General features: G+C 32.1%; 1 protein-coding gene across 7 annotated transcripts in view; it reads right to left on the bottom strand.

The window, feature by feature from the left end:
* Positions 1–22,758, bottom strand: part of LOC118198493 (uncharacterized) — a 140,266-nt gene that overhangs the window by 31,349 nt on the left and 86,159 nt on the right. For all 7 annotated transcript variants that reach the window (XM_085810754.1, XM_085810756.1, XM_085810755.1 and 4 more), the window contains 4 exons: positions 8,767–8,885; positions 8,508–8,630; positions 7,774–7,917; positions 2,845–3,063 (listed from right to left, as the gene is read on the bottom strand). In XM_085810754.1, coding sequence (XP_085666880.1) covers positions 2,845–3,063; positions 7,774–7,917; positions 8,508–8,630; positions 8,767–8,885 — 605 coding nt within the window. The remainder of the gene's footprint in view (positions 1–2,844; positions 3,064–7,773; positions 7,918–8,507; positions 8,631–8,766; positions 8,886–22,758) is intronic.

Genomic DNA, 22,758 nt, shown 5'->3' with positions numbered 1-22,758 from the left:
TTAATTAATAAGAGAAAGAGCCTACTTACTCTTTCTCTGAAAATTTAGGAAGTTTTGTAATTTGTTTATTTTTAGCTTACATTAAAATAAAGTTACTTAATGATTAATTAGACATGTTAAAATTATTTATAAGACCTCAGTCTGACAATTTAATATTTAGCTGTCAATATATTTGAATTACAAAGTACAACTAACACAGATGTTTTACAGGTACCAAATTTTAAATTTCAAATAGAAAATAAATTTGAATTGTTTCTTTGCAATATTATTATTATTATTGTTGATGCATGTTTTAATAAATATTTAGTACATAAAATTTTAAATATTTTTTTATTTTGCTAATAAAATTTGTCATTTTGTTTTTTGAAAGAAAAAAAAAAAATCATGGTCTGTCAGGTGTTTTTAGACTACGTATTCAGCCTACATGCAATTTGGGTTTGGGACACCTGCCTTACACTGTTTTTGAAACTTAGCTCATCAGTGTGGAAGTTAGCTGCACTAAGCTACATATTAACTGAGTGGCTTTATTCAGGTACTAAAATATTAAAATAGTAACAAACAAGTATCAGAAAAGAGTTACATTCTATTAATTTCATCAATCAGAAAACAAATTAGGAAAAAAAAAAAAAAATTGCTTTTAGGAATTTGCATTAGGAATGATCTAAAACTTTGTTTTAGAATTTACACATCAGCAAAATAAACATTATGTAGCACTTTTAGTGCTAGAATAAATATTTCTATGATTTTACAATATATCGGCAATGTCTTTTAACACTTTCATATTCAATCGCATTCAAGTATGCAATGGTGGTATTATTATCTAACACATATTCTGGCAGCAAATTATTACATCTGTTAAAACTGAAGTCAATGCATACATTGAGTTGCTGAGAAGCTTCTGCTACTCAGAAGTATATTATGAACACTTATTTCTTATAAAGGCAAAAGTTAGTTAATTAAACCCTGTTTGTACTAGCATTGTTCAAAAAGATTTCTTATCCCATTCTATAGAAATGAATATGAACTTGCTTAGAAGCAAAACTATTTGCATGTCTCTCATTCACTTTAAAGCTATGTGTACAAAAGCCTATTCTTAAGAATTACAGATCAGCGATCAGAACAGTCAGTGCATATGGCACATCTTCTTGTAAGCTCTACGAATTTCCAGGTGGTCCCCAAGCCACATTATGTTTTGTACTGCTTGAAAGGCACTCAAAAGAATTATGCTATGAGTTTATCTACGAATTAATCAATGAAGTGCTGTGATTATTAACTGTGCAGGTTTAGCAATGATACTGGTTTCTAGCAAGAACTTTTAAAAGATAATATATGAATCAAAACAAAAATACAGCCTTTTGTACTATGCAGACGGATTTTTGTTTCAGCTTATGCCTAACAATTGTTTACCAATTAAACTTCCATAAACATCATATTGATAAAGGCTATATTCTTCATAGCCTATGCCAATAGAATCTAGGTATTAGTGAAGAGAACAGGAATGTACAAGCCATTTGGTGAACAGATTATCCCATTAATTAAATTTGCTTTCAAACCAAGGGTTGGTCAATTACAGTTGTAAAACTGAACCCAACTATGATGAACTTCAAGAGACCAAAAGTTTGCTTCATTTTATCTAGTGGTTGGTTATATCAGATCCAAGAGAGAGAGAGAAAAGGATTACTTCATAAAAAGGTGTAAAAGTCAACAGATGTATCACAAAATAGCGTTGTTACATCTGTCTACATACTACACATTCTAAGACACATTCTATTCTACTCTAATCTCTCATTAAAAAAATTACATGAATTGTTAATTATAATTACATGCAATTATTAAATTTGATTCCCTTTCTTTTTTTCAGTTTCACAAGAAGTTTAAAAAATAAATTACTAGCATAAAAGTCACTGTTCATACCTTTTTATACGCATTTATAATTACTTTATCCAAAGAGTCATTATTTCTAAAAATTCTGGAAAAATATTTTTAAAAAATCAGTCAAAGATATCCATAAAGTCCATTATATCTAATTATCATTCATTTGGAGTTCACTGTATTTGTAAAAAGTAACAAAGTGCAGAGAAAATTTGAAGGGGACAAAAGGTTTGCTTGTAGAGGTTTATTATAAATCAAGTTCACTATAAAGCAGGATTTGACTGCATTTTGTACCACTAAGCTCTTGGCAAACATATGCATAGGTAAATGTGAATCTGCTACAGTCCACAGCCAAACACCGTCCTGAGCACACAGATGTATATGGCAAGATACTTTTGCAGAGTATTCCTTTCACAGAACCTTCACTGTATGCTATAACATAACAATTTAATTCAGAAGTAATGAATGGATGAAATTATTATTATTAAATTTTTATGTTGCCTGGTATTCTTCCCTTATCCCCACAGCTCAAATTTCAAGAATACTCTGATAAAAAGATTTTCTGTTAAGTTTTTAAAACATTCAGCACTTTCCAAGAAATAAATAACTAAATACATAAATAAGCTTTAGTAGGTCAAGTAAAACACTCAGCACTTTCCAAGAAATAAATAACTAAATACATAAATAAGCTTTAGTAGGTCAAGTAAAACACTCAGCACTTTCCATGAAATAAATAACTAAATACATAAATGAGTATTTTCAAATTTTGTATTTTCAAATTCAGGATAGATCATATGTTAATTTTCAGCAATTAAAAGAATTGCTTTTTTTATCAGAAATTTCAAAAAAGAAAGGGGAAGGGAAAAAAAAAAGAACAAAGAAGGGAATGAAAGAAATAAATAAAATATTCAGGATTAGAATAATTTCCTTCAAACTAGAAAAGTAATTATGAAATGTAAATAATTACCCTACCAAAGCCATTTCTTCAACTTCATCAGCTTTTCTTTTAACAGATAAATGAAGTTCATTAAATTTCTCTCTTTCATTCTTTAATTCTTGTTTTTCTCTTTCCAATGATTCTCTTTCTCTTTCCAACTGGTTGGATTCCTGTTTAAGACGATCTTTTTCAAAGTAAAGTTTGCTTTCTTCCTCCTGAATAAGCCGTTTTTGAGATTCACCTAAGCTTTCTTCCTGTGAAATCATGAAAAAATTATTAAAAATTCACTCAAGATACTTAACAGTTGCCACATAGAAAAGTTAAATGTGGTATTTCTGTGAATAATTTCAATTTATAGTTTTTAAAGCTAAATTATGCAGTTAGTATTATAGAAAGACAATTTTACAAACTTCTCATTAGAAATAACATTTTAAGCAATCCAACATTCTGCAAAATGATTTTTTTTTAATCTAGGAAAATTGATCAGAACTATTGGTTTCTTAATGTAATTATTTTAATTTTTGCTTCTTTAAGACTGACGATTTCTTACATTTTTACAAATACTGTAAGCAATATTTTCTTCAACTACTCTTTCTTAACCATCTCAATCTAGAGCAGCATAGTGTTGAAACAGTTCATGTGGCTAGAATGTAGATGAGATTATGAAGTGCAAGGAGTGGACATTCTTTCATACACAATATTTGTCAAATGTCTTTGTGGCTGTAAAATTAAAATATTCATTTTTAATCACATAGGTTTGAGTTACCTGAAGTTTGAAGTTTTTGGATATCCTCAATATCTAATTTTCAAAAAGAACTTGTGAGTCGTTGTACTCCAGTTATTCAGAGGATTAAATTATTTACAGGCTTATGAATAAACATAAGCATTCATATACCACTGTACTGAATTTTTCAGATAAATCTATCTAATCTTCCATTAAGAAAGAGGACGGTATTAGAACTCAAAAGGATTAATTTATACAAAGTTAATATTTTTCACGACATTTGAATAAACACTAGTGCAATAAATAAATGTACTATTACAAGTTATTTAAATAGATAAAATTTAATTTTTGTGCTACCTTAAAATTGCATATACCAACATTTAAAATATCAGAATTATAAAAATTTACAGAATACAGGAAATAGACATAATTATCACTTATATTTTAGTAAAGCACTTAGTTTAACTTCCCCCCCCCTCTTCTTTACTTTTCTTACCTTCAGAAAGAAAGTAAACAACTTCTTACTGACAAAAATGCTTTGTATTTTCATTTGTAGCATGGCTAAATACTTAAAAATTTATAGTTGTAGCAAAAGTACACTCTGCACATACACACACAAATGAGACAATTTTATATCTCCCGTTCTACTGGGACATTTGATGAAATTTTGTATATTATAATTTTGGGATTAAATTTATTGGATATTTTAACCCCCACTGTATCCTTAAACTTCATATATTCTTGAACTGCCTGTTCAATAAGTTCCATGTCATTTTTTCTGGCTACTTCTATTAGCACTTTGTATAATTTATTTCATTTGTATAATTTTAATTCTCATTTCAGGCAACTACACAATTTGGCTTTAGCATCATGGATAATACCGAGATCCAACTTATACTTTTGATCTGCTTGTTTCAGGGTTGCCACTCAAACAGGAGAATGAAATTCCCTGACTTTTCCAGGTATGTTTCGAGAAAATTCCAGTCTATCCACGTAATGTACGTTGGCTGTGCTAAGAAGTAAATTAATTATGGTATTACTTGTATTGTATAGCAAATTCACTTAATTATTCCATAAATCCCAGCGGACATTTATTCTTAATTATTCTTGGTAACTTTGTTTGATAATTTTGTTTACTTTTCCACTTAAGAAACTTAATAAAATTTAAGATATATACATTGGATAACAAATGTACGTTTTATTTAATTATTACTCATGATCATCACCAGTTCAACACAAGGCTAATCCGGTTCTTATAAATCACAACGCAATGCTAAATAGTTAGGTTAGATTTTAGGTAAATTTAATTTGTGTGAGGTGTCTTTTTAAAAGGCACCTTAACACTTGAAAACACAAATATAATTATAATAGGAGTTGTTTTCTCCATTAAAGATTGAGATTAGAATCTGCCCAATCTGGAATAAAATACGGCTGTTTTTGCAGACATTCTGCAGCTAAACGAAAGAAAAAAAATCCATTTAATGATATTTTTTTTAATAAATTGAGGTATTTATATTTATTTCGCAGCATACATAAGGAAAAAATAAGTGCATTAAATTTTGTGATGGTATGTCATCATACTGCTAGAATTAATTTCAGGATTGTGCCAGAGAAAATTTCCTAAAATTTGGAAATATTATTTACTAATGATAAATAAATTTAGAGGGAAGAAGCAACATTAAATTATATGAATAACATAAAAATAATTACTTAAAAATTGAATTAGAATAATCAACGATATTTCAGCGAATATAGTTATATTACATGGATAGCCTAGATGACTGATTACTATTTTTTATTATACTGCAAAATGACAAGGTATTTATTAAAAAGAAAAGAAAAAAAAAAAAAAAAAAAAAAAAAAAAAGGTTTAAAAAGATTTTGCGGTAAAATCCTAGTATACGTTATTATGGCCTTCGCACGATTTTGAAAATTGTCGCCAAGAACAAAATGAGCCGTTCAATCATGTCGCCAAATCCCGCTGTACCATACATGGAAATTATTCTAACCAAAGAACGTCTATGTAAAGTAGAAAAGGTTTCATACACGTAAATGCTATTATGCCGCTAGAAAGCGGAGGGAAAATTAGCCAAGGGATTTGGCGACGTAACCTGGCGGGCAGAATTTCCCTCTCCGCAATGTGTACAGGAAATTGAGAAACACGTGTTAAGAAGCGTTCTTTGACTAAAAAGAAAACTACGAAAATGCGTTTTTAAATTATTGCAAAAAATCCAAGAAGAAACGTTTTATCAAAGAACGTTTTTTCTTGGATTTTTCACAAAAATTTTAAAAACGGATTTTCGTATTTTTTTTTACCTCAAAATAACTAATCCATGAATTAATTTACTTGCGCCAAAAAATATTTTCTTTTCCTTTAGAGTTTAAAGAAATTTTAAACAATATTCATTTTATGAACTCTTGATAACGTGACCTTCGAACTTCGACACCGGTTTCGAGCTTTGGCGACAGATATATCGCGCATACACAGCTGTTTCCCTCTATGATGGAATGGAGAAGAACGGTCTGTTGCAGAGAGGTTTTCCTTCTTTATAATACATATTCTTTGACTCTAACCTTCATGTACCGTATACTAGGATTAAACCCATTTTGTTTTATACGAGAACAGGTACTTTCTTTAGTTCATGCACTGCACATGCGATTCTCGAGGTTACTGGAAACAAACGTTGCGGGAAACTTGCTTTGCCTTTCTAAAAGACAATCAAATTGGAGCTGCGAAAATTGGCTCTATACCAGCTGCCCGAATGACACTCACGTGATACACAATTCACCAAAAAAGTGATCTCTTCCGACGTCGGCGCAAAACTCGCCTTTTTTGGCGGGATCGTTGTATGAAATTCCCTGACTTTTCCAGATTTTGACTAAAACACTTAAATTCCCTGACTTTTCCCTGAATTTTTTGGTCAATTTCCGAATTCCCTGACTTTTTCCGGTTTTCCAGGTAGCGTGGCAACCCTGTTGTTTACAATTAATGCAACAAGATTCCACAAGTGAACAATCTACTCCAATATGTCCCATGTCTCTGCATCTAGAGCATCTTTGCTCGGCATTGCTATATTTTTTAGTATCCTTGTACAGTTAAAGCATTTCTGACACTGAGTCAATCTAAGGAATTCTCGTACCATATTCCTAGTCCATTTGAGATGTACATGTTGATTCTTAACTATAAGTGATATTGAAAAAAATTGGGATCTACCTCCAGCACACTACTGTTACCAAATTTTCCTTTCAATGAAAATTTTACATCCAACACAGAATTTAGATATACATCATTTTGTGTCTGTTACAGTATCTACAAGACTTTCTTTTGTAAGTTCTTCAGTTACACTGTATATTATAATTTTGGAATTAAATTTATCGGGTATTTTAACCTCCACTGTATCCTTACGCTTTTTATTTTTTTCTTGAATTACCTGTTCAATAAGTGCCATGTCATTCTTTTAGGCTACTTCTATTAGTACTTTGCTCTTTTTAATTTTTTCTACTTGCTTAATAGAAACTTTTATTCCTGTCGGATGAGTATTTTGAACTAAGCGATTTTTTACTTGTTTTGAACAAGTAAAAAATTGTTTGTTTTTGATTCCTTGGGTATACTAAAACTGAAAGTGCCCTTGAAAGTTAAGTTTTTTAATATCAAAATCAGATAAATATTATCTGAATATGGGAAGGGATGCTTCTGAAGAGGATTTTCTGAACAAAACTGGTTCATATTTAGGTTAGACATGAGGAAAACCCTGAAAATCAACCATGCAACTTCTTACTGACAAAAATGCCAGCCCATTTCCCTAGGATCAAATCCGGAATGAACTCCAAGTATTCTGTGGTCTTAACCAGTCAGCCCTGGTTGTGCAAAGGTCTTTGAAATGGTACGGTGAAAGTCTATGATTTCAACTTCAAAATTTGAAACTTGGAACCCCATGACTCATGAGCGGTAGAAGAAATTAGCATCAGAAGCACTTTTCATGCTAGATAAGCCACTGGTATAAACATCAAATGTTAAGCCAAAATAATTTTCAGCTTACCAAAAGGGTAACCAAGGAAGGAGATGAAACCATTAAATAGTAATATTCATAATAGGCATTTGTTTATTCAAATCAGAGTTTTGATGTTTTATTCATCATTATTATATCTAAAAATAAATTATTATTTATGTCTAAAAACAGAATATAAGTTTAAATATTATAAGAAAATTTTTATTTTTAATTAATAAAGGAAAATTTGCCTTTAATTTTCTAATATTTAGCCGTGCTTCTTCTTCTTTGATCCTCTTTGCTAAGAATTCCACGTTAATTTTTTCTTGTGTTAGCTGTTGTCGCTCTTGTGCCAATTGCAATAGAATAGTTTTTTGTTCATGCAGCAAAGAATCCTAAAAAGTAAAATTTTGTAATTAAAAGCCAATTATAAATATTCACATTATCATATAAATGATTATAACAAAATAAATAAAATTCTCTTCTTTATTTTATGGGATATGATTTATAGAAATCCACTGTGTGTTCTAATTATAGCTATTTTTCTTTTATCATTCAATACTTTATTTCAATCATAAAATGAAACACTGATTTTTGATAATTTACTTATGTATCGTACATTCGACAAAGCTTTGGGACAGCTAATTATAATATATGAAATCTATAGCTTGTAATTAACGCAATAAATAACAGAGATGAGGGAGCAATCCAAATTAATGTTTTGAAAATTTGTAAGCAATAATTTATATTATACAAGTTATATATATGCTATACACACACACACTGAGATAGACAGATTTTGAGTACAAGAGTTCAGTTCCACTCTTAATGATAATAATACATCATATGTATGATGAATTTAATTAGATATAAGAAATGGTGAAGAAAATGAAATATATTAAATTATAATGAACTTTATTTATGTATAAAAACATAAATATACAATTATTTATTTGTAAAGACAGGTAAAAGAATTTGAAAGTACCTGAGATAAACGGAGTTTTTCCTTTTCTTTTTCAATGTGAAACAAATTCATTTTATGTTCTTCATCTAAATATTTCTGCTGTACAGATAATTTTGCCTTCATTTGCTGAACTTCCCAACGATCCTGCATATTTAATAACACAAAATAATGCATGAAACAATTTTATGCTTTATAAAACAGAAATAAATCCAAAGCATTCCAAATAAAATAATATATAGTACATGACATACTACTGCATAACATTTATTATGAATCACACCTCTTCTCCTTCCATGGTATATTTCTGAAGACGATTTTCTAATCGTAAGACTAATTGTTGCAATCGTGTCCTCTCTTCATCCCCTTCTTCAAGTTGCTTTTGAAGCCTGCTTTGCAGTGCTAAAGTAAGAGAAATAACATAAAATATAAAGTGTGTACTTATATAAACTTTGATTATTAAAAAAAAATTACATATAACTGAATTCTGCCATTTAAAAAACCTGAAAATATTTTTACTTGAAAGCTCACGAATGCCAGATAAGTGAAAAGTATGTATAAATTAGTGTATAAAAAGTGCAATTCATTGTAGAAAAGTAAATGAATGGAAGAAATTTCCAATCTAAAATTACAAAAACAGTCCTCTTATTTATTATCAATCTGAATATCAAAAACTTACATTTAACATTATGTAAGATTTTGGAGGGAAAAAAGGCGTTTCAGACATAAATACTAATGCATTTTCATAGGCTTTAAATATGGTGAAACATCTTATCTGGTCATGAAAGTTGTTAGAAATCCCACCAAACTTGTGCCAGTTGTCCAGCCAGAAGTTTTAAAGAACTGATAATTTGTTTATTTGTTTTTTAGCAAACCGAGATATATAAGTTACAGATATAGCATATAAAAAACTTAAATCACTTGCAATAATTTTTCATATTGCACCACCATTGTTTAGCCTTTTTAAATAAAGTAAAAAATTGTGTGTATCAACACATACTTTTCTTGATGTCAGGATCCCATAATTTTGCAAATACTCCACTGTATGCTTTTCAAGGTAAATGGGGAAACACATGGGGAAAAGCCAACCCAGTAAAACAACTCACATTTACCAAACCTATGGCAGCTAGAAAGCAAGGAAGGCCACCAATTGATGTTGTTGAAGATAATATTAATACTGTTACGAAATGTCCAGGCACGGTAAGATAGCTTCACCCCGCAAAGCAGGTTTAGGGTTGCCATCAAATGGCAATGGAAGGCAGGATTGCCAAATCGTTCATTTGGCGACAAAATTGGAGATATGCCATGGACGAATAGAGAACCTTCTGGAACAAATTCTTACTGGTTTAGCCCAGAATGTTCTCGACCACAAGCCAAAAGCTATATAAACCCTGCTGGTATGCAGACAGTCAGTTAGTTAGTCCGTGCGAAGTCAATTGAGTTGACAGTTGATCAGCCTGTGCTGAGTGGGTCGTCCAGTGCACTGAGTCTCCTTGTATCGCGGTTAATGCATCATTGAGAGAGTGTGTTGAGCTCCGGAAATGACTGAACCGAGGAGTCGGGAGCTGTACTCTAGTGTATCGTCGAGTGCACCGTGAGTAGTAGCGTGGAGAGTCTCGAGAGTACGTTAAGCTGTGTCGCTGAGTTTCAGTGTGTTTATAGCAGATCTCCAACAACTGTGTAAACATGATATTGACTACTGTAAATGTGATTTTGTAGCTGTCTTGAATAATACTGCCAATAAAGTGTGTTTCGATATTTCATCAAGTGTCGTTCTTGTTATTTACTCCAAATCCACATGAACCCATATGAATGTACATAAAGAAAAAAATGCAACAATACCATACATACGGTAGGTAGAGTAGATCAAAGTAGTACTGCCATGAATAGGTCCAGATGGCATAGACTGACTGAGATGGCCTTGGCCAGCAGTACCTCAGAAGATATTATACTTGAATTTTTTAATGTTAGAAACTTATGGTTACAGATCCAAACATGGGACTAAGCATGGACATTAGCAACTATGGTACCTTTATAAAATGGAGGCACTTAAATGTCTGTTAGTACAAAAATCTTCACTAATAATAAATGACAGCAAATTCTTGGATTCATTTTTTTTTTTTTTTTTTTTTTTTTTTTTTTTGCCAAATTCAGATAGCATTAAGCAGATAACCCTTATATCAGTTACCTGGTTAAATAATCTATGTAATGATACAAATTCTAACTATGGTTAAACCTCCTGCTATAGCCTGTCACTTCAAAGCAGGAACTTCAAGGCTATTTTCCAAAACACGATTTTACTCGTAACTACGTGAACAACAGCTGCAGAAAAAAGTTGACTTGCAAATCTCCCCTCCCAAATTTTTTCCATTTAGCAAGTTTGTCTCCAAAAACATGCAAATGCAGGCTGACTTGAACTATAGTCTCAAATAGCATGAATAAAATAAATGCTGTGGAGTGATGATGACACGAGCTACGATCGCTAATGGGAGACAAGCAATGGCCTTGAAGTGCTTATTTTAAAGTAACGAACTATAGCACAAACTCATGGTACCACTATTTTGTTCAGTTTTTCCCAGAGAAGAAGATAAAAAAAGTAATATATTTAAACTATTTAAATAGTTAGCAAAAATAACAGTAAAAATTTTAATAGTTAAAATAATACTTAAACTAGTTAAATTTTTAGCAAAAATATGAAATCAAATTATTTAGAAACTATGGAATTTCACTAATGAAATCGGTTTGCATGTATGGCACATATGTCAACAAAAGTCCTTATCAGGCCTTTGTCTTCATAACTGTTGACATATATGTTCAATTACAAAAATGTTTAAAATGATGTGAATATTCATGTTTTGGTGTTTCCAAATATAAAGAAATCGACTTTCTAAAAATTATGAAATGAAATACATTCGTCTGGTTTATTTTATATATTCTTCTGATTCTTACACTTATATTTAAAAAATTTGTAAAGGTTATAAAAATAAAAATAAATAAATAAAGAAAATGTGTGTTTCCCATACAATAAAACTGACCAAGACATTTGATGTTGAAGTTGGAGATCATATTCAGGGGGCTGTATATAAATTGAAGAGTGAAATGTTTGCATTTATATGCAAATAAAAATAATATATCAATTTAGAAATTAAATGATGAGGATTTCTATGCAGATTATTTTGAAAAATATTGAAGAATGTAAATTTTCTCAAAAATCGAAATTTTATTCATCTGAAACTTAATTCATGTTCTAGAAAACACTAACAAGCTTCAGACTGGAATGTAGCTAACTTGTAATATTATAGAGGGTGTTTACACCTTTTTAGAATTATTTCTGTGAAGAATTTTAAAAAAAGCAAATATTTTTTAATAAAAATTTCTGACAATGGCTTAATATTTGAAATAAGAAACACTGTTTACTGCTTTTAAATTTATTCTTCTTTCAAAATGTTGCATGTAAACAAGTTGTGAACTGAAGGATAAGTTTTTGCATTTCCCAAAGATAAATATTGCTGTTTTGTAATTCAAAAATGTTGTGAAATCCATCGTACAAAAATTCCTAAGGGCGAGATAAATAACATCATTAAACGGAAAGGAAAAAATTGTCAGTCATAGACATCATAATTGTGAATCATGTATTGTCATGTCAATTTTAGTTGCAGATATGATAGCTTATTTAAAATTTTTTATTCTCATTCACAAATAATTATAAACTAACACAGATAAAGTGGCACACTTAATCACACCTGTTCTTGCAGAACTACATCAATACCATTACAATTTGAAATATGTTCAAAGATAGGCAGAATGGCAGGTTACAAGCAAGTCAACAGCACAGAAACTATGCTGGTTTCCAAAAGTTAAGCAAAAAATTGAAAAATCATTACCATGATTTTTCAGTTTGTTGCTCAACTTTTAAGTCAGTTAAAAGCAGTTCAAAATTCTTGAAATTTAAGTATGTTACAAACAAAAGCAAGCTGCATTAAGCAGCATTATGCAGAAGAGTGGTACTGCCATCACTTTACGTAAATACAATATGGCTTAAAACCAGTTGCTTAGGAGAGCAGTGTTCTGCAATGAACAATGGTATGTTAAAGCATTCCCAAATAGCCAAAGTGTAAAAATGAGTTTGAAGCAACATTTGCCAGCAGAATTGTGTTGTGGAGCCACAGGCTCATTAGAAACAGGTCAATGACAATATGATGTTGTAAGATAGCTCAAAGTCAACTGTTCTATGGGAAGCCAGTTGCAGAATCAATTTCTAACTACTTGTTCAGCCTCTTGAAAACCTACCTGAAGATAGGCCAAGAGTCACCACTTATGCAAATGAATGGTGTTCATGACTTACTGCACACAGCAACAGGATTGCAAATTCCATCTCAGCTTAGATCCATATTTATTTCTGCTACAAGAAGGACATCAGCATGACAGTATGCAAAATGTTGCATGAAAGAGGTCTGTATATTATGTGACCGCCACTGAGCTCCCTGCTTACCTCCTGCCACCGAAGAGACTTGGGCACATAGTCCATGTGAAATGATTATTAGTTAAAGTCTGTTCTGTTTGTTTATAAGCCCTGCTTTGCTTTGCAGAGCGATTCTCGACTTGTTTACATATGGAGAGAAGCAAAGCTCGATATCTTCCATCTAACATATTCAAAACTGATACTTACGCTGGAAGTAGTGTTGTTGTAAGAGGGGAGTATCTTTAGGTGGGCACACAGACCTGTAAGTGCTGTAACATGGAACTCTCAATGTTTAGAGGTACAGACATTCCATACCGGATCCTACTGTTTGTCTGTATGCTGCTGCAATTGATGATACCTTCATTTTGTAAGTGGATAATGCCTGCCATCCCACTACTTGCTTTGTGCACCAATTTCTTGGAGACAAATGGCCGAATGGAATGGCTAGCATACTGTCTCAACCTTAATCCCATTCAGCATTGATGGTCTCGGGACACATGTTGTTGGCTTGAAACCTCCTCCCTAGAGGGGCTTAGAACTATGGTATGTAGTCAATGGGCATTGTTACTCATGCAGCTCATTGACATCATGTATAGTATGACACAGCTGCCAGGCTTGTACTGCTGTTTGGGCTGATCATACTCATTATTGAGAAATTTTTTTTATTTAATTTATACAGTAAAACATCGACTATCTGGAAAGCTTGGGAAATGCCAAATTCCTGCTTGGAAATAATGCTTGGGAAAAAATAATTTCAGTCTCATAAAAGCCAGCGTATTTTATATGCTTCATCAAATTATGAAATCTCATTGAACACAAAAGTTGGTGGAGATGTTGCTAATCATTCCAGCAGAAGTTGAGAAATGGAATTCGTGTTAGAAAAGCCGAATTAATGAGAAATATTTCTGCTCTAAAATCATAAGAACAGTCATCTTATTTCATATCAAGCTGAATATTTGTAGCAATCACGTAGTGGTATGTTCGCTTAGTGCTGCTTGCTATGTAGTTGCTTGCTCACGTCGCCATCTGTTAGCACCAAAGAGGAGTGCAGCAGAGTATGAATTTTGTATGCCCTTGGGATTTGATCCTGAGTCTGTTATATGGCAGTCGAGTATCATTAGTAGTCTCGAGAGCTAATGAAATGCTCACATTACAAAGCAGTTAAAATATCGTAATCTGTCACACGAAAGCTCTTTTACCACAGCAGTATGATATTAGACTGCCATATAACAGACCGAGGATCGAATCCCAAGGTCATTATCATCTTCAAAGGGCACGCAAAACTGATTTTGTTTTATAAAAGAATGGGAAGGTATTTGCTTTAGTTCAACATGCACTACCCACGTGCATGCAAGTCTCTCGATTCTCGAGTTTACTGGAAACCAAAGTTGCTAGAGAAACTTGCTTTGCCTTTCTAAAAGACAATCTGATTGGAGCTGCAAAAATTGGCTCTACACCAGCCCAGCTGCTCATATAATGCTCATGTGATACATAATTTGCCAATAAAGTGATCGCTTCAAATATTGGCGCAAAACTCGCTTTTTTGGGATCACCGTATGACATTCCGAGACTTTTCCAGATTTTGACTGAAATATTTAAATTCCCTGACTTTTTCCGGTTTTTCAGGTAGCCTAGCAACTCTGTATAATAGATGGTGACAGGAGCAAGAAACTACATACTAAGCATACCAAGCGAGTATTCCACTAAATATCAAAACTTCGGGGAGAAATAAAATAAAATAAAATAAAAAAAAAAAAAAATAATAATTACAATCTTTCTTCTTATTTGTTATTAATGTGAATATTAAAAGCCTACACTTAAAATTAAGATCTGATGGGGAAAAAATAATTTCACTCTCATAAAAGCCAGCGTATTTCATATGCTTCATCAAATTATGAAATCTCATTGAACACAAAAGTTGATGGAGATGTTGCTAATCATTCCAGCAGAAGTTTAAATGCTTAACACTCTCTATTTACTTAAATAATAACGAGCTACAAATTATGGATATACTGTATAAAAAACTTAAATTGCTTACCAAAACTTTTCAGATTTCATCACCATTTTCATATGCCATTCATACGCTTTTTTTTGATGCCCAGATCATGCAACTTTGAAAATAGTCCACTTCATGCAACCCAAAATATTAATGATTTTTCAAAATTCGAGGGAGAAAATGCAATTTATATCTTTCTTTAAAAAAATTAAACTAGCTTACAAAGACTTAATCAAATTTATATTAAACCAAAATTAACTTCTTATGGTTGTGTTGTGACATCATGCTTATCCATTATTGATATTAAATTATACTGTTTGGCAGCAATGTGTACATATTCACAGCATAAATAACTTTATAATGCATTACAAATATCTCATTAAAATTTTTCCAAAATTCTAAAATATCCCACTAACTTGAGCTTTCAAGTTAGTTGAATGACAGTCAAGCTTTTACTGTATGCCCGAATTTAGTAGATTTTATGTTCCTGCTGATATAATAAAATGTAAATATTCTGCATGACTACATGTATACATGCAAACACACAAATTACATACAATCACACACACACAAAATTGCATACAATCTCAAACACATATATATACATATTAAGAGAAAGATTATTGTTTCTGAAAATGCAGAATTAAAAACTTATTTAAACCTAGTTTGGTATAGTAAAACTAGTAGAAAAAACTATAAAATATGTATTAAAAAATCAAAAATAAAAATTATATATATATTTGTCCTGCAAGTAATTTTTAATCAATTTAATGAACACAGTATTAGTTCTCTCATACAAAGGTCCCATGTGCCAGTGAGCACTCAGCAATAAGCTTTATCTCTATTATTTTTATTTAACCCATTCATATTTTTATATATTGTAAAATGAATTAATAATATAATTTCAAAATTACTTATTAGTAACTTTCCATTTAAAAATTACCTAACAAAAGAAATCTCGGCTTTTTTCTTATCTTCCTTTTCTTCACAATAAATTGACGAACTGAATCAGAGCACTTTTGCTGATAGTATGAAGTTATAACAGTATATGTCTCCAAATATTATTTTAAGTTAGAGAATTGAAATCAAAAGTTTTAGCCTTATTCTGTTTCAAAATTTTGCTTTTGTAGCAGTTATTCTTGAAAACACTCTTTCAACTAGCAATGCTAATTAGAGAACTGTACATAGTCAATGCAAATCGATACAATTCCTTCAAAATGAAACCACCAGCTGAATTTTTAATGGCTATTTGATTTGAATCAGAAATCTGCTCTATCTGTTTATATGCCATCAGAAAAAGCAGTTTCCCGATTCACTATCAGCAGACAAACACCATTATTTTTCTATCTCACTTATGTGAGACCTCTTAGATCTAATGATAGAGCTAAGCTAATGATAAGTGTGTGAGAAAAGCATATCTTGGTAGAAAAGTTATGAATCTTCAAAAGAATCTCCATATATCTCCATACGATTTAATAGTTCTTCACATGCCCTTTTTAAGAACTGGAAAGAATGCTGTTGTATTTAACACCCTTGTTCTGGGAGATGGGAAACTTTACTTGAAGCTCAGATCTCTTCTGATAAATTAACAAATTCAAAACCAAAATCAGCATTCTTATATGAAACATAGTCCTCTTCATCAAAATTATTTAAGTTACTTTCAATATTTGCATAAGACTGGTGTAAATTTTTTTTTTCGACAATGATGAGGTAAAATTGCCTAAATCTAATACACCACAGATATTGAACATTTCTTTTTGAGAAAGTAAATTTTTTTCAAACTCAATCAAGCTTTGGCAATGAATGTTAAATACTATTTGTCAGCAGCAACATAACTTACATTCTGCCACATCAGAATACATAGCAGATAATTTTTTTGCATAATAACTATGACAGATGGAAGAAACCATTTTAAAACGCAATTGTAAAACATATCATTGATATAGGATTCTCTTTATGCAGTTGCTTCTTGTTAGCCATCATATAGGAGAAAAAGGAAGAAATTTAAGGATTAACACAATAATTTATCAGTTTGTAGAGTTTTGTACAGGAATCACTCAGCAGTGCAGATCTGTCAAACCAGTTATATGTTTCTGAGCCATATAACTGTATAATTGCCAGGCAGTTTCTCTGATGCATCTGAACAGGAAAATTGAAGACAGTGGCAGATGCACTTTATTATATATGTATAGGGTTTTCTTTTTTCTTTTTTTCTTTTTTTTTCAAGCATGTGTAAAGAGAATTGTTAATACTACACAGGTTAGATGTAACATCGGTTGAAATAGCATTGTTGAATAATGATACCAACATCAGACAAAAAACGTTTAACTTGTAGTCCTCCGCAGTAGTAACTGTGAAAGAAATTAATCTGAAGTATTGAGACACTATTTGATTATCCTTCAAGTTATAACATCTAATACACAAGGATAAATGTTTCACACATGAAATATTGGTTGATTCATCAATGATAAAGGAAAAAATATGATCCTTACTGTCCTCAATTTGTTCTCACAGCAAACAGAAACTATGAATTTCTTAATAATAACAGAGCATTTAGTTCTATGCATTTTTAAATTTTTCATCTTTACTGCCCATAGAGGAAATTCATTTTTCTACTAACTCTGTTAAATGATCAGCATTTTAAATTCTTGTATGACAAGCAACACATGCATCTAGCATGGGTTTAAATGAAGTGATCATATCCTTTTGACAAAGCAAGATTATCAGCTTTTATTGTGATGATACAGTTAAATATGTAGCACTTTTAATATGTTTTGCAGTAGATGCATGCTTGCTTAAGTCAGTTCACGGGTTTGTAGATAGATTCTACAAAGTTTATAATATGCTTTTATCTGACATTCTTCACTTCTTCAGTTCAATTGCTAAAACTTTTATTTACAAGCTACAAATTTTGGAAGTTTGTATTGTACATATTTCACTTACCTCTTATATTTCTATGGGCAGTATAGTAATATTAATTTGAAATGCTCACATTCATATAACATCCTTCAAACTAGGTGTAGGCATCAGCTGCTACAGCTACACAGTCAACAAAAGTTCTAGCATTGCCGGATCTGAAGATTAAACATGACTACAACTAGAATCGAACAAAGTATCAAACATGTTATGAGTTACTAATTCAGAAGTCAAACAACAAAAATCAGCGTTAATTTACAAAATTTTCACAGAACTAGTTTCGATGGTTTTACCGAACCATCATCTTCAGCTGCAAAACCGCAAATGAACAAGATAGGAAATAATGTTTAGATAAGATAAGAAAGCCTGGACAAGAATAAGCAAGTGGCGCCATCTGTTGGCAAAACCAGAACTAAAACATAATTTCTCTAAAAGCCGAAGGCAAATTTGGATTGGAATTAGGATCGTTAACTAGAACAGAAAGATTTTTATGAATGTGAAATGCCTCTAGAAAATCCAGTTCTCCAATGGAAGATGTTTTTTGAATAATTTTGGCTGCAGAAAAATTGAAAGTGTGATTTTCGGACCAACAATGTTGAGCAACAGAAGACTTCTGTGTTTCCTTTTTTCTAACATATGCCTCATGTTCTTTGACGCGAAATTTTAAGGCTCTCTTAGTTTGGCCAATGTAAATTAAACCGCACTGGCAAGGAATCCTATAAATACCCCAGGAATTCATATCCGGAATGGGGTCCTTGAGTATAGAAGTTGGAATTTTATTGATGGGAGAGTAAACAACCCGAAAGTTAAATTTCTGCAAAATATGTGCAACTTTATAGCTAATTGATGGAAAGAAGGGAATGACAACAGAATTTTTATAATCTCCTAAAATAAGAGTGTGGCTTTTAGTGTGTTGAGATGAGAATTTTTTAACTGCTTGATTAATAATGTTGGGTGAAAAGCCCCTGTCAATAGCTATTGCTTTTAAATAATTTAGTTCTTCATCAAGGGCTAGTTTGGAGGAGCAAACTTGAAGAGCACGGAAAACATAGGAATAAAATGAAGCTAACTTTTGTTTAGTCGGATGACATGATTTAAAGTGTGGTGGAAGGCAAACCGATGAAGGTTTACGGTAAACTGTAGTACTGAAGTTGGATGTGTTACGTGTGACCAGAATGTCGAGAAACGGAAGAGAATTGCAAGTCTCAAGTTCAAAAGTGAACTGAATAGCAGGATCAATAGAATTCATTGTTGAAAGAACTCTATTTAAATCATCTTTATTACCTTCAAACAGGGTAAAAGCATCGTCTACGTAGCGGAACCATGCCGGGAAGTTTAAAGTTTCAAACAATTTTGATTCATAATAATGCATGTAGATATCAGCTAGGATGGGACTGAGGGGGCTTCCCATGGCTAATCCCTCAGTTTGCTTGTAATATTTATTTTGGAAAACAAAATGTGTTTGTTTCAAACAGAGTTGAGTGAGAGAAATTAGCTCATCAATTTCGATGCAAGAGAAATGAAATTCGCGAAGTCTGGTTTCTAGACATCTTAATGCACCCTCCACTGGGACATTGGTGAATAATGATTTTACATCAAAAGAAACCATGAGTAAATTACGAGGAGAAATGTTTTTAACCTTTTTTACAAACTCTATTGAATTTTTTATGGTGTAAATGTTATTGTCTAATAGAGTGGAAAATCTAGAAACTAAATATTTAGCTAATGGATACGAGGCAGTACCTAAATTTGATACAATAGGGCGGAAAGGAATACCACTTTTATGAATTTTGGGAAGAGCATATAATCTGGCACAATTCGCAACAGATGGGATATGCGAATGTTTTAAGTTGCTTGAAATGATTTGCGAAGATTTGATCGCAGTTTTTATTTTGGATAAGTCCGAAGGTGAAGGATCTTTAGGGATCGGATTATATGGTCCTTCGTTTAAGAGTTTAGTGACACCATCAATGTAAGTGTTCTTATCCATGATGACTATCTGGCCAGCTTTGTCGGCCTTTGAAATGACAATATCCGGGTTAGAATGAATCTCGCACATTGTAGCTCTTTCTCTCGCAGTTAGATTTGGTTTCAAAGGTTTATTATTGAATTTCACATTATGAGCGATAAGATGTCTAATCATTTCTTTCTGTGAATCTGAAACTTTACTGAACTTGAAAGCTTTTTCGATAGGAGCCAAAATCTTTGGAAACGAGGGTTTACAGGTTTGTGAGAAGTTAAAATTATATTTTAGAATTCTCTCTTGTTCTTCTGAAAGACTAACATTAGAAATATTAACTATTGGCTTGATGTTTACAATGGGAAGATTTTTTGAACTACTTGAACTGGAAGACTGTAAAAGAAGTTTTTCGAATTTAACTGCAAGGGTGTTTTTATGACGGTTAACTACATTCTCCGTTCTAGACCAAGACTTTTGTTCAAGACTTAACTCGCTAAAACATATCCAAAATTCACTGCCCTTGAACAAAAGTCTTGGTCTAGAACGGAGAATGCAGTTAACCGTCATAAAAACACCCTTGCAGTTAAATTCGAAAAACTTCTTTTACAGTCTTCCAGTTCAAGTAGTTCAAAAAATCTTCCCATTGTAAACATCAAGCCAATAGTTAATATTTCTAATGTTAGTCTTTCAGAAGAACAAGAGAGAATTCTAAAATATAATTTTAACTTCTCACAAACCTGTAAACCCTCGTTTCCAAAGATTTTGGCTCCTATCGAAAAAGCTTTCAAGTTCAGTAAAGTTTCAGATTCACAGAAAGAAATGATTAGACATCTTATCGCTCATAATGTGAAATTCAATAATAAACCTTTGAAACCAAATCTAACTGCGAGAGAAAGAGCTACAATGCGCGAGATTCATTCTAACCCGGATATTGTCATTTCAAAGGCCGACAAAGGTGGCCAGATAGTCGTCATGGATAAGAACACTTACATCGATGGTGTCACTAAACTCTTAAACGAAGGACCATATAATCCGATCCCTAAAGATCCTTCACCTTCGGACTTATCCAAAATAAAAACTGCGATCAAATCTTCGCAAATCATTTCAAGCAACTTAAAACATTCGCTTATCCCATCTGTTGCGAATTGTGCCAGATTATATGCTCTTCCCAAAATTCATAAAAGTGGTATTCCTTTCCGCCCTATTGTATCAAATTTAGGTACTGCCTCGTATCCATTAGCTAAATATTTAGTTTCTAGATTTTCCACTCTATTAGACAATAACATTTACACCATAAAAAATTCAATAGAGTTTGTAAAAAAGGTTAAAAACATTTCTCCTCGTAATTTACTCATGGTTTCTTTTGATGTAAAATCATTATTCACCAATGTCCCAGTGGAGGGTGCATTAAGATGTCTAGAAACCAGACTTCGCGAATTTCATTTCTCTTGCATCGAAATTGATGAGCTAATTTCTCTCACTCAACTCTGTTTGAAACAAACACATTTTGTTTTCCAAAATAAATATTACAAGCAAACTGAGGGATTAGCCATGGGAAGCCCCCTCAGTCCCATCCTGGCTGATACCTACATGCATTATTATGAATCAAAATTGTTTGAAACTTTAAACTTCCCGGCATGGTTCCGCTACGTAGACGATACTTTTACCCTGTTTGAAGGTAATAAAGATGATTTAAATAGAGTTCTTTCAACAATGAATTCTATTGATCCTGCTATTCAGTTCACTTTTGAACTTGAGACTTGCAATTCTCTTCCGTTTCTCGACATTCTGGTCACACGTAACACATCCAACTTCAGTACTACAGTTTACGTAAACCTTCATCGGTTTGCCTTCCACCACACTTTAAATCATGTCATCCGACTAAACAAAAGTTAGCTTCATTTTATTCCTATGTTTTCCGTGCTCTTCAAGTTTGCTCCTCCAAACTAGCCCTTGATGAAGAACTAAATTATTTAAAAGCAATAGCTATTGACAGGGGCTTTTCACCCAACATTATTAATCAAGCAGTTAAAAAATTCTCATCTCAACACACTAAAAGCCACACTCTTATTTTAGGAGATTATAAAAATTCTGTTGTCATTCCCTTCTTTCCATCAATTAGCTATAAAGTTGCACATATTTTGCAGAAATTTAACTTTCGGGTTGTTTACTCTCCCATCAATAAAATTCCAACTTCTATACTCAAGGACCCCATTCCGGATATGAATTCCTGGGGTATTTATAGGATTCCTTGCCAGTGCGGTTTAATTTACATTGGCCAAACTAAGAGAGCCTTAAAATTTCGCGTCAAAGAACATGAGGCATATGTTAGAAAAAAGGAAACACAGAAGTCTTCTGTTGCTCAACATTGTTGGTCCGAAAATCACACTTTCAATTTTTCTGCAGCCAAAATTATTCAAAAAACATCTTCCATTGGAGAACTGGATTTTCTAGAGGCATTTCACATTCATAAAAATCTTTCTGTTCTAGTTAACGATCCTAATTCCAATCCAAATTTGCCTTCGGCTTTTAGAGAAATTATGTTTTAGTTCTGGTTTCGCCAACAGATGGCGCCACTTGCTTATTCTTGTCCAGGCTTTCTTATCTTATCTAAACATTATTTCCTATCTTGTTCATTTGCGGTTTTGCAGCTGAAGATGATGGTTCGGTAAAACCATCGAAACTAGTTCTGTGAAAATTTTGTAAATTAACGCTGATTTTTGTTGTTTGACTTCTGAATTAGTATTTATTCGGCGTGTTATTGAGTCTTAATTACGTTATGAGTTAGTTAAAGTATTGTTCATTGTGGACAGAATCATTCAAAAAAATTTTTTTATTATGTTATTCAGAAATTAATAGAAAATGACCTGTTCTTCTTCAATGGCCAGACAGCACAGGATGGACCCTTGCGTTCCTCAGAATCGAATTCCAAGCTCTTCTA

Source organism: Stegodyphus dumicola, chromosome 2 (genome assembly GCF_044657685.1).
Source record: "Stegodyphus dumicola isolate Sdum_Otavi_A_Nest chromosome 2, ASM4465768v1".
Classification (NCBI taxonomy): Eukaryota; Metazoa; Arthropoda; class Arachnida; order Araneae; family Eresidae; genus Stegodyphus; species Stegodyphus dumicola.
Note: the sequence above shows the minus strand (reverse complement) of the source record. Positions and strands in the feature narration are given on the sequence as shown.